This window comes from Phocoena sinus, chromosome X (assembly GCF_008692025.1).
Source record: "Phocoena sinus isolate mPhoSin1 chromosome X, mPhoSin1.pri, whole genome shotgun sequence".
In the NCBI taxonomy this organism is placed as follows: Eukaryota; Metazoa; Chordata; class Mammalia; order Artiodactyla; family Phocoenidae; genus Phocoena; species Phocoena sinus.
In genome coordinates this window covers 115275773-115288501 of record NC_045784.1, presented here as the reverse complement: position 1 = coordinate 115288501, position 12729 = coordinate 115275773, and the positions used below count along the sequence as shown (strand labels likewise).

General features: G+C 43.8%; 1 protein-coding gene across 10 annotated transcripts in view; it reads right to left on the bottom strand.

Annotated features, from left to right (window-relative positions):
• Nucleotides 1-2424: 2424 nt before the first annotated feature.
• The window catches only part of INTS6L (integrator complex subunit 6 like), a 51506-nt gene continuing 41201 nt past the window's right edge, over nucleotides 2425-12729 (bottom strand). For 3 of the 10 annotated variants that reach the window (XM_032619734.1, XM_032619731.1, XM_032619735.1), the window contains 7 exons: nucleotides 11751-11969; nucleotides 10584-10707; nucleotides 9080-9222; nucleotides 7202-7436; nucleotides 5099-5470; nucleotides 4129-4222; nucleotides 2425-3408 (listed from right to left, as the gene is read on the bottom strand). In XM_032619734.1, coding sequence (XP_032475625.1) covers nucleotides 3306-3408; nucleotides 4129-4222; nucleotides 5099-5470; nucleotides 7202-7436; nucleotides 9080-9222; nucleotides 10584-10707; nucleotides 11751-11969 — 1290 coding nt within the window. In that variant the 3' untranslated portion in view covers nucleotides 2425-3305. The remainder of the gene's footprint in view (nucleotides 3409-4128; nucleotides 4223-5098; nucleotides 5471-7201; nucleotides 7437-9079; nucleotides 9223-10583; nucleotides 10708-11750; nucleotides 11970-12729) is intronic. The other 7 variants (XM_032619737.1, XM_032619733.1, XM_032619736.1 and 4 more) reach the window with 4 other exon arrangements.

Sequence of the window (12729 nt, the reverse complement as noted above, 5' to 3'; positions counted from 1 at the left end):
TTCTTTCACTTAGCATACTGCTTTCAATGTTCGTCCATGCTGTACCATGTATCAGTGCTCCATTCCAATTTCTCTGCATCCTCCGCACCTGCTCTTCCTCTTTTTGATTATTACCATCCTAGTAGGTGTGAAATGGTATCTCGTTGTGCTTTTGATTTGCATTTTCCTAATGAGTAATGGTGCTGAGCATCTTTTCATGTGCTTGTTGGCCATGTGTATATGTTCTTTGGAGAGATGTCTTTTCAAGCTCTTTGCCTATTTCTTCCTTAGATTATGTTGTTGAGTTGAAAGAATTCTATTTATACAATGGACACTAGACCCTTATCAGGTATGTGCTTTGCAAATATTTCCCCCTATCCTATGGGCTGCCCTGTCACACTCTCTTGATTGAGTCCTTTGACGCACAAGAGCTTTGAATTTTAATGAAGTCAAATTATATTGTTCTTTTGTTGCTTGTGTGTTTGGTGTCTTATTTAAGAAACCATTGCCAAATCCAAGGTCAAAAACTATTACTCCAAAGTTTCCTTCTTAGAATTTTGTGGTTTTAACTCTTACAGGTAGGTACTGATTCATTTTAATTAATTTTGATATATGGTATGAGGTGAGGGTCCAACTTCTGTTACTGATTTCTGGTTTGACTCCATTATGGCAAAGATTTGTTGTATGATTTCAATGTTACAAAATTTATTGAGACTTGTTTTGTGGCTTAATATATGGTCAACCCTGGAGAGTACTCCGTGAGTACCTGAGAAGAATATGTACTTTGCTCTTGTGGTGTGGGGTGTTGTATAGGTGTCTATTAGACCTAATTGGTTTATAGTGCTGTTCAAGGCCTCTATTTCCTTACTGATCTCCTTTTTTATTAAATATAATTTTATGTATTTATTTATTTTTGGCTGTGTTGGGTCTTCGTTGCTGCGCGTGGGCTTTCTCTACTTGCGGCGAGCGGGGGCTACTCTTCATTGCGGTGAGCAGGCGTCTCTTGTGGTGGCTTCTCTTGTTGCGGAGCACGGGCTCTAGGCACACGGCCTTCAGTAGTTGTGGCACGCAGGCTCAGTAGTTGTGGCTTGTGGGCTCTAGAGCACAGGTTCAGTAGTTGTGGCGCACGGGCTTAGTTGATCCGCGGCATGTGGGATCTTCCCGGACCAGGGCTCAGACCCATGTCCCCTGCATTGGCAGGCGGATTCTTAACCACTGCGCCACCAGGGAAGTCCCTCCTTACTGATGTTCTAATTAGTTGTTCTAGTCATTTATTGTGCTGACCCTAAAGATTAGCCAGAGGTGAAATCTTACGGTCTTCTCCGGTCTTTTCTGACTGAGTCCTGCCCTGGGCATGCACATGGTTTTCTAGATACCCAGATATACATGGGAGCATTTCAAAGCCTTACTTTTCCAAAGTATCTCACTCCTCAGTTTTTCTTTCCAGAATTCTGGCATGTCTGTTGTTTGCCATAAGCATCGGCAGCTTATTCACTTGCCTTTCAATGTTTCTGAGGAACGTCCTTCAACATAGCTGCTTCACCACTCTAAAAGAGCTTAGAGTTAAGACAACAGAAAAGCAAAAAATCCCCTTGCGTCAGCCCTTCAGGGAGCCTTCTAGACAGCTTTAAACAAACACAATTCCTTGGGAGTAAGGTCTTACTCTCCTCCCTCCTGAGCCAGGAACCCTCACTTGGAATGCACGCTGACATCGTCAAGACCGCTGCTCTACTAGGGAAGGGCTGGGGCAAGAATAACTTAAAATGCCAGCAAATTCTCCTGTCACATTTCGTGGCTCTTCTTCAGACTTAACATTCGCTTGGTTGCTGTAAACCTCTGATGATCTTCCAGAGTTCCAATAAACTTGATTCCGATCCTTGTTTTCCCGGTGTTTCCAGTGTTCCTGGAGGACCCTACCCAGAGTGCCCTACACCACCATGTTCACCAATATCACTAAGTTCCGTGAGTGACGTTTTGAAGTTTACATCCTTCTGCTAACATCTTAATTCAGCAGTGTGGCGGCTTCCCTGGTGGCGCAGTGGTTGGGAATCCGCCTGCCAAGGCAGGGGACACGGGTTCGAGCCCTGGCCCAGGAAGATCCCACATGCCACAGAGCAACTAAGCCCGTGTGCCACTACTACTGAGCCTGCGCTCTAGAGCCCCTGAGCCACAACTACTGAAGCCCGTGCGCCTAGAGCCCGTGCTCCACAACAAGAGAAGGCGCTTCAATGAAAGCCCGCACACCGCAATGAAGGGTAGCCCCTGTTCGCGGCAACTACAGAAAGCCCGCGTGCAGCAACGGAGGACCCAACGCAGCCAAAAAATAAAGAAGTAAAGAAATAAAATAAATCTATTAATAAAAACAACAACAGTGTGCACTTTTTTTTCCTGAAAGGAATAACAAAGCAGAAGAAACAGAAAACTAGAAATTTCTCTAGCATCAGGGACCTTGTGAAAAATCAATAAAATGATTTATTTTATATATGCAAGTCAAAATCTCTTTGTACACTTAAAATTTTGCAAATTAATACAAAGATAACAATACTGCTCCATATAAACCTTTGTATAAACATTAAAGGAAATATATGCATTATTTTGTCTTTTAGTGCTTCTGAAGCACAGAATGCACAAGTCCCCCTGAAGACTTTCTGTAGTCACATGCGAGAACAAACGTCAGGGGTTGAGGCAGCCTCAGGTGCACTTTGTAATGTCTCTAGACAAAATAGAACAGAGTTGGAGGTAGATTGTTTGGTGACTTCCCCTGCCTCTCCCACGGAGAAATAACTTACCCAAATAGCAGCTTTCTTACTCTTTGATCCAAACTGTCCTGAATCTTGCATGGTTTTAAAGGCACAACTAGGAATGGTTGAAAACTTTGTTCAGCACACACAAGATTACCAGTTGGCCTCTGAACACCTATTCTTTCTAAAGGACATAGTAAGAGCACCAAGTAGTGCCCCACCTGCACGTAGCCCCTAGTCACTCTGGAAATGCCCAGGACGGCCAAGTTCAAGAGTGAACCCTTATCACATGTGGTAGGGGCGACAGGGTTTACTGATTTTAACCTGCTGGATTAATAACATCACCTTCCTCAATTGGGAAAAGTAACAACAAAACAACCAAGTAATACTTTCAAAGAAAACTCATAGGGCAAAAGCCAGCTTTTCCCGCCAGAGAATCTGAAAACAAAAAGCTCCACTGCTTTTTCTTAGCCTCTGGAAGGAAGTTCCCTTGAATAAAACATCGTAGGATAATCAACAATATCCCATTCTATCCTACAGCACAGAACACTTATTCTTTTTTCCTCCTTGGTCATTGTGTTAACATCATGATCTGCTGTTGATGTGATTAACGTTGTTGAGAAGGTGATGGGATTCTATTTTTTCTAGTAGCTTCTCAAGGTACTGAATTAAGACTCGTCTTTTGAACCTAAAAAAGAAAAAGAAATTTTATTATCCAAAAGGTCCTTAAAGCATTTATGATGCGCGAGGCACCGTGCGGGGTACAAAGTTGGAATGGCCATTCACATGGGAAATAGAAAATGTATGTCCGTGTAAAGATAGGGCTTAGCTAATATCGAGATTACCAGCTGAGAGCCCAAGCCCACCTCAGACTGTGAGGAGTGCAAAAGGCTCCACAGACCTGGATGAGTGAATTGGCCTCAGGTAGTATTGATCTAAACGCCTCTGCAGACAGCTGTAACTATGACTGAGGGCCAGGGCTTAGGAAAGCAAGGCAGGACTTCCCTGTTGGCACTGTGGTTAAGAATCCGTCTGCCAACGCAGAGGAAAACGGGTTTGAGCCCTGGTCCGGGAAGATCTCCCATGCCGCGGAGCAACTAAGCCCGTGTGCCACAACTAGTCAGCCCGCATGCCACAACTACTGAAGCCCTCACGCCTAGAGCCCGTGTTCCACAACGAGAGAAGTCACCGCAACGAGAAGCCCATGCATTGCAACAAAGAGTAGCCCCTGCTCGCTGCAACTTGAGAAAGCCCGTGCACAGCAATGAAGACCCAACGCAGCCAAAATTAAATAAATTAATTGATTAAAAAAAAGAAAAGCAAGGCAGCGCCAATCCCTCCACCCGTCTTGCATTGGGCGGCCCTCCTGCTTCAAAAAACACAATGAAGAGTTCCTCTTTACACCCACCTTGCAGCTTCCTTGATGGTAAATTCAACGAATTGTTTCCTCACTGCAAGAGGTCCTTGCACTCCTTCAAGCAAAATGAAAATTCTTTCATACTCTGAAGATATTAAAAAAATGAGTATTTTTTAAAATATGGATGAAAAATAAAATTCAGTCTTTACACATCATCAGTAATCATTCCTTGTGTGTGGAAAGTTAGGTATAGTTTGTATTTGAAACACTCAAATCAAGATATCCGCACATATCTGCTAGGGAAACTCTAAACACTAATTAAATGTGGTCTGCTGAATAATGGCCCCCCAAGTTGTCCATGTCCTAATTCTGAGAACCTGTGAACATGTTACCTTATATGGCAAAAGAGACCTTACTTTGCAGATGTGATTAAGTTATGGCTCTTGAGATGGGGAGATTATCCATGTTTATACATGTTGCCCAACGTAACCACAAATATCCTTATAAAAGGGAGGCAGTAGAGCTGGTCAGAAAGAAAAGATGTAAGGGTGGGAGCAGAGGTTAGAGAGGAGAGAAGGGGCTAAGTTGCTGGCTTGAAGATGGAGGAAGGGCCCACGAGCGAAGGAACACAGGCAGCCTGTAGAAGCTGGAAGAGGCAAGGAAAAAGATTCTCCCTAGAGCCTGCAGAAGGAACCCTGGCCTGCCAACACCTTCATGCTAGCCCAGTGAAAATAATTTCAGATCTGACTTCCACAACTCTAAGATAATACAGTTTTGAGCCACGAAGTTTGTGATAACTTGTTACAGCAGCAAAAGGAAACTATTACAGTAAGTAAGGGGAAAGAAAGAGAGAAAGGTGTATTGGGTCTTTTTTAGGTAAAGCAAGAGGAATCATTTTAAATTATGTGAAAACCCAATACTTCCCAAAAATGCACCTCAAGAGATACCTTGAATCTATTGTGAATCCTTAACGGAAAGGGACCTCCATTATATTATTGATAGATGGTCTTTCACTACTTACTTCGCCCAAATCTTCGAACTTCCTTCATTAACTGGTGTTTTATATCAGCATTGATTCCTTGTGCCATAGCAGAAGTTACTTGTGATGTATTTGGCCCAGTTTCCAAAGCAGATGTTACCGAGACTTTTCGATCATCTACAGAGACGCTGCTGTTCTTGGTTCCTCCTATGACTGCATTACTACCAGGACTGTGCATCAGGTCATCTTTCCTGAGACTAGTGAAATCATCAGACAGGGAATCCACTTGGGCGGGCGGGATACTATCTCCTGCCATAGTCATAAGCTCTGGGGCAGCGGATTTTGACAGGAAGCCATCGGGTGAGATTTGACCATTTTCCATCTTCTCATGAACATCGTGAGTGACAGTAACATCTGGAAACCAAATTAACAAGTGGAGCTGTGACGTAGGTGCATTATGGCAACCCCACAGGGACCACCCGGTGCTCCTCAGTTTTGAGGAAGTTGTTTCATAAAGCAAGAGGATGTACCAGATGGAGCCTGAGACCCCTCAAATTGGGCTCAGGAAGGTAATACGACAAACGCACTTTCTTCTCTTCGTGGCACCATGAACACATATGGAAACCAAGTAAGACAGTACAACGAATAAAGAGGCTCAGGTCCCTGGTGCTGAGGGCTGAGCTGCAGCTCGTGCTCTACAAGCTGAAAAGCAGCCAGTCTCACTTGGTGGCATGATTTCTGTCCTTTACCTATGAAATGCCATGCTCTACCGAGCTTGACGTCAGATTACATGGCCCCCCCGCCAAACTCCCGCCTCTCTCCCTCCGAAGTTCTGAGGAAACACAGGTGGTGGCCACTAGACCTGAAGGCTCTGTATGGCCCCCGTCACCCCACCCCAAATCCCTGTCAGTATAAGATCTTCCTCATGCATCTTTTCTCTCCCAGAAACCTGAGTTTCTTTTTACTCCAGGTCTGACACCTCTTCTCCATTGACTCGTCCTGCTCTGTGCCGGACGCCGTGCCAGGAGCCGGGGAGCGGCAGCCAACAGGACAGACGCCAGCAGCCCCCGCCCTTATGGAGCTTCCATGCTCATGGGGAGGCCAGGCAGTAGGTGCGCAATGATGCAACAAAATTATTACAGTTGGAATTCGTGTTAGGGAAGAAGCAAGCAGGGATGGGACAGAGAGCAGGAGGGGGAGCCCCAGCGGACCACGTGGTCGGGAAGACCCTCCTGAGGAGGTGTCCTTTGGGCAGAGCCTGGAGGAGGAGAGAGAGCCGGCCTGTGCACATGCAGAGGAAGAGCTCCAGGCTGCGGCAAGGGCACGTGCAGAGCCCCGGGGAGGGGACTGGCCAGGGAGCCCAGAGCAAAGGACAGAGGCAGAGAGAGCAAGGAGGAGATGACAGGCCACGTGTTAGGAGAGGATGGCGGGCCCAGGTCGTGCACAGCTGGGAGACCAGGGTCGGGAGCTCAGACTGTGTTCTGAGTGCCTAGGAAAGGTGATGATGGGTCTTCAGCATGGATGTGGCGTGATCTCATTTCTGTGTTGGCGTGATCACTCCAGCTACAGGGTTAGACAGTGAGGGTCAGACTCTAGCAAGAATAGGAATCAGATCAGATAAGAAGCTATTGGAGTAGCTTGGTGACATGAGGGCAGCCCAGATCAGAAGAATGGAGAGAAATGGTGGGATGCGGGATTTATATTGGGCATCATCCAGTGGAATGGAGGAGGCCGGTTCAGACTGCACTGGGTTGGAGCATAGAGAGGAATTGGGGACACAGAACACACATGCAGACCCATCCCTTGTTGAGCCCATTTGCTCCTACTGACTCAGCAACTCCAGATGGCTGCACATCCTTCCGCCTTGCCCTGGCAAAGCAAACAGGCATATCTCTTGCCATTTCTCCAACTTGTGTTAATTACTATGAAAGTAAGGATCTTCTTCCCCTCATACATATTGAGATCCTTGAAACACAGTCTCCACTCCCCACGGGGCCCTTGGTACCTACCACATAGATGGTTTAATAACGGTTTACTTAACGAACAAAAACTGAATACAAAAGAAATGAATACAAAGGAAAAGAAAATTGTTTAGTGTCTTAGTCCTCTAGGGGCCATAAGGAAATCACAACCACTACTCTATACCTGTATGTACAAGGGTGGGTTTTATGAGGTTTGGATAAGATGGGAACCACGAGGCTGAGGGTGGTCCCTTTCCGCCCACGTGGTTAGTTACAGTAGGTGGTGTTTGTGGTTTCCTCAACAGCAGGGACATACTCCGCCTTCTCTTAGATGACAGAGGACTGCTGGGTTCTCCAGGACGTTTCACTTTGTTTTGTGGCCCTGTTACAAACTCATCTGCTTCATCAATCATCATTCCCTAGAAAACATCAATGAACATATTCCATTAAAGACAGCACTGCACGAACTCTTCACATGCATATACAATCATACGCTACATCACCAATATAGATCTTAATCATCGGCCAAAGATTTGCCATACCCCACAGAGGCTGTTCTCAGGAAACGCTATTCAATTTCAACCCAGTCTAAGTGGAACGAGGAGGAAACTTGTTGTAAGGTCAAACATAACACAATCACGATTAACCAGAAAGCTTGGGGAATGAGCAACGCGATGAGAGCTCCAAAGTGGGAATAAACCCACAGTGACCTTTCTGAAGAAGATACAAACCATTTTGCATCAACCCTTGGTAAGGCAATTCATTCCCTTTTGTGTGCTTTAAACCCATCCTTAAGAAATATTGATAGTCACTGTATAGAATGCTGCATGAAAACGGTGATGGGCAGGTAGATGGAAAATGTCATTCCCCCAACAGCAATCTCACAGAGATTCAAATATGTCCACCTTGGTGCTGGACAGAAATGAGGGAGGGGGCTTTTCACCCTTGGGACTAGATAAAAGATGAGAGCCAGCAGTATAGAAGGTTAACTAAAAGCTGTTCTCATCCAAGGATAATCCAAGAATGCGCACTCCCATTATTTGAATAAAATCATAATAAATGACTTTTCCAAAGCATTTCCCAAAGCAAAACAGTACATAAAGGGGAAAACATAGTCACTGAGCATGTACCACGTGTCAGGTAATGTTCTAAATGGTGTACAGGTACTAATTCAATACTCCACAGAGCTCTATTAGTTAGGTGTCATAGTTATCTCCAGAGCCACAAATGAGGAAACCAAGACACAGAAAGATTAAGAAAAACTCCAGTTAATTGAAGATTCAGGTGAAGCAGAATACCTTTCAGTCTACTTTTGCTACAGAAGACATTATTTCACGGTCTGCACGTTTATAACAATGGTCTCCTCTATGAATGCAGATATAATCTCCATTTGTCTTCATGCTTATATGGTCAAGTCAGTATATCTCTCACTTATACACACAGAGATACACACACACACACACACGCATGCACACACACGCATCTCACATGTATATCTCACGCACACATCTCACATGTAGAACAAGCCAATAAGGCAACACCACTTAGTACTTCATATTTCAAGAGGAATACTTTATAACTGTCTAGATACAGCACTAGAGAGCTGAATAATGTAAACAGAGGAAATAAACAGTGATCTCAATATTAAAGGAATTAGTGTGTGGAGGTGGGAACAAATACAGACTCTGGAGCTGGAAAGACGGGGGTTCAAATCCTGGCTCTTAGCAGTCGTGTCACTCGGGGTGAACCATTTGGCCACTATGAGCTGTGATTTCATATTATAGGGCGGACAGTAGCACTCATCTGCAGCTGTGAGCATTCAATGTTATCATTTAAAATAGCACCTACTACGTACGCAGTAAATGGCAGCTATCACTTTGTTCAACCAACACACTCTTGCATAAGGAGGCTCCCACTTTCCATTCACAAAGAGCCCTGGAGGCATATTTTATCTCTTAAACAAACAGAAGGAGAACCTCTGAGTTACCTACATGTTGCCAAGAAGAAAGGAATTATTGCAAGAATATCACGATCTAGGCAGACATAGAAATAGGTATCCCACCTTCTTATCTTGCTTAAATGGATTGCCAAAAGTATGTAGTCTTTTTGGTTGATCTGGATCAATCTCTCGAAGTGGAGAAGCCAGTGTCTTTAGATATTCTTGATAGTTACCCATTTGTGCGACTGGAACACTATGAAGGGAATCTGCAAAATCACCGGAAAAGCAACAGATACTATACAGCAGAAGTGTGTGGTCCTTTTGAGAGGACATGATCATAGTCTGATTTAGCATTGTGTATCTTGGCAACCGACAGTCTAAAATCTCGAATCTAGCAGCCTGGATCTAAAATCATCTCTCTTCATCCCACTCATCACTCAGTCTACCATCACTTCGGCCTACAAGCTCAAATCCCTAGGGCAAGAACAACTCCCTCCCTCACTCTTCATACCAGGTTCGAGAAGGGGCTGACATTCCCTATACCACCATCCCAACTCAAAACCCCATATTTTGTGTTTTCAAGAGCCTAGGCTCAGGGCTTCCCTGGTGGCGCAGTGGTTAAGAATCCACCTGCCAACGCGGGGGACATGGGTTCAAGCCCTGGCCCGGGAAGATCCCACATGCCGCGGAGCAGCTAAGCCCGTGCACCACAACTACTGAAGCCTGCACTCTAGAGCCCGTGCTCCGCAACAAGAGAAGCCACCACAATGAGAAGCCCGCGCACCACAACGAAGAGTAGCCCCTGCTCGCCGCAACTAGAGAAAGCCCGCACACAGCAACGAAGACCCAACGCAGCCAAAAATAAAATAAAATTTAAAAATAAATTTATTTTTAAAAAAAGGAGCCTAGGCTCCATGGTTTTCTCTTATCATCCAGAGAATCTTGGTTAGCGGGCCTCACCCTCTTGGAAAATTTGATTAGATCTACAGGCTCTCTTCCTAGAAAAGTCTCCCCTGCCAAAAAAAAACAAAAACAAAAACAAAATGGCGTATAATTTCAGGAGGTTGGCCAGGCTAAGATTTGCACATTTTAATGGACAAATGACCCTGCTTAAAACGAGCAAAATGGAGTAAAGGGAAATTACACACCATCACCAATTATCCTAGACAATATCAGGTTCATTCTTTTCCTGTAAATAAGGAATTTGGATTGAATTCATCACAGTAGGCTGGGCGGTATAGCTTCGGGGCATGCAATTTCCGGAATCTGATAGACCTAGGTTCTGCCACTTTCCAACTCACTAAACCTGGGTAAACTACTAAAATGCTCACTCTCAGTTCCAATGTCCATAAAAATGGGCATAAACACAGCATCTATCTCATGGGGTTGCTTTGAGACTTACAAGAGCTAAAACGTGTAGTGTAATATATGCACCGATTAATGCACACTTCCCCTTAAACCCGAGAACAATAAACTTGTTCCTGGGTAGCTGAAGGGATTCCGGAAAAGAGGCATTATAAATATTAAAGTATTACAAAATAACTTACTCGTTATGCAATAAACATCTTCGTGAGAGTCAGACTTGACATTTGCCTAATCAACAAAAAGTGCTTCTTTGTTCACTTACCTTCATCTTGTCCAACAATAAACTTGTGTGTTTTCAGCAGATTGGATCGCATTCTGGTTAACTGGTCTAAAAGACCTCTACGTGGAATATCATAAGCATTTCTATACGTCTGAGGTTTCAAATCCTATTTGAAATGAAACAATTTCAGTTACTCCTGAGGCTTTTAATATAGAAATATAATTCCTAATCCTCTTAAAATCTTAGTGAAGAGAGGGATATTCATTACAACTAACTACAGTAGAATTTTGCCAGTGGAAAATTTGCCTTCGCTGGCTGTGTTCTGAATCCTAATACACCCACAGAGCATTAAAGCCACTGGGAATATCCTTTTTCAGTATGTCATTTAAAACATCAAATCCTGAGATTTGTGCCGGGGGAAGCCTTGCAGGCCCACTGTTTGTAATCTAGATGTAGCCCGCCTGCAGCCACGGGGGTGAGCTGCTGGGATGTCCATCCGGGAAGCAGTGGCTGATCCTACAAGGGCTGCAGTGATCTGACCACCTCCAGCCCCAGTGTACCTTTGGGATCTGGGGCAGCACTGGAGCCCAGGCTGTGCTCTTCCCCAGGCTGCCCCCAGCCAGTGATGGAGGATGATGGGGGATGTTAGGGCCTGGCCAGTTCTGCCCAATGTGGACCTACTCTATGGGAGATCGTGGTGCCAGGCTTGCCTTCTGGGCTGGTTAAGATTTTCTACAAGCTATACTGATGTCTGAGGCTCTTCATACCCATTCCTCCTTCCTTCCCCCACCCTCTCACAAGTGTTAGTTCAGCAGCGTAATCTGACGGTTAGCAGACATTTGGTCCTGTCCAAAATGTCTGTACAACATTTGGTCCACGCCAGAGGTCCTTGATAATTGGTCACACTTGGTCCTGTCCAAAATGTCCATGGAGACATGTGGTCCACACCAAAGGGTCCTTGATATTTGGTTCTGTCCAAAACCATTTGGCATGAACCAAATATGCTCATGGATATGTTTTGGATCGAACCAGATTTCAAGAACCTTTTGGTGTGGACCAAATGTCTTATGGACATTTTGTTTAGGACCAAATGTTCTGCAAGGGATCTGAAAGCTCTCTCTGCTTACTCGTGTTCCTTCTCCCCTTTATCTTTCACAGACCTTACCACCCCCCCCCCACCCCAAACAATCTATTTATGTCACAGTTTACCTTGTTTAAGAGCCCTACTTGGAAGCCGGCAAATTCTTTGGTATTCAATTCTGCCAGTCTCGGTGCTGTTTCTCCTATGATTTCTTTCAATAGTTTTCTAAAATTTTTATTGTGAGTCAAGGACACGCCACCTCCAGAATGATTTTTCACTTTGATTCCAATTTCCTGGGGAGGTTTCTTCCCCACTGATGCTAGTATTCGTTCTGACTCTAGTTTGGTCTAAAATGAAAGTACATAGTACGTTATGAAAAGATCCATATTATCACTATTGTTTTTACTACTTAAGAAAGATAATACTTTAAGAACCCCATTGAACAAATTTCAATCGCAAATCACAGAAAAACGGATAATTAAACATTTTCCTGTGCTTCTCTGTACTACCACAGCAAACAGAGAGAGGGGGCTAGAAAGACAAATAATACATTTTTTTTTCTCTTGTCTAGTGTCAAAATTATGATCGAATCATGGAGAGAATGAAAACCATGGGTAAGAATTACACGTAAAATCACATTTTGCTACTGTAAAATCTAGTCTAAGTGAACATATTCATTTCGGACCCAGACATAAAGGGTAAAACTCTGTATTTATAAAAGTACACTAGTACTAAAATTCAGATTACATAGATTGCATTATATCTGAAAAAACTTATAGTGTTTAGTTCTAATATCAGACCACCCCCCCAAAAGTAATACTTAACAAATATTACCAAGTAAATAATTTGTAATATGTACTCAGTAAGTTTCTTACTAACTCACAAGAAAAAAAAATCCTCTTAATAGACACTATTATACCATATTGATAAATATTGCTCGAGAATGTATTGTAGCAATATATTTGGGCATATTTTGTGATTTACATACATCTGAGATGGTTCAAAGAACACTGGTGACATAGAGTTATTAAATTAGTAATTAAATTAGTAATTAGAGCTAGTATACATTAGTAACGATCTTTTCTTTTTCTCTAAAAGGTGGAATTC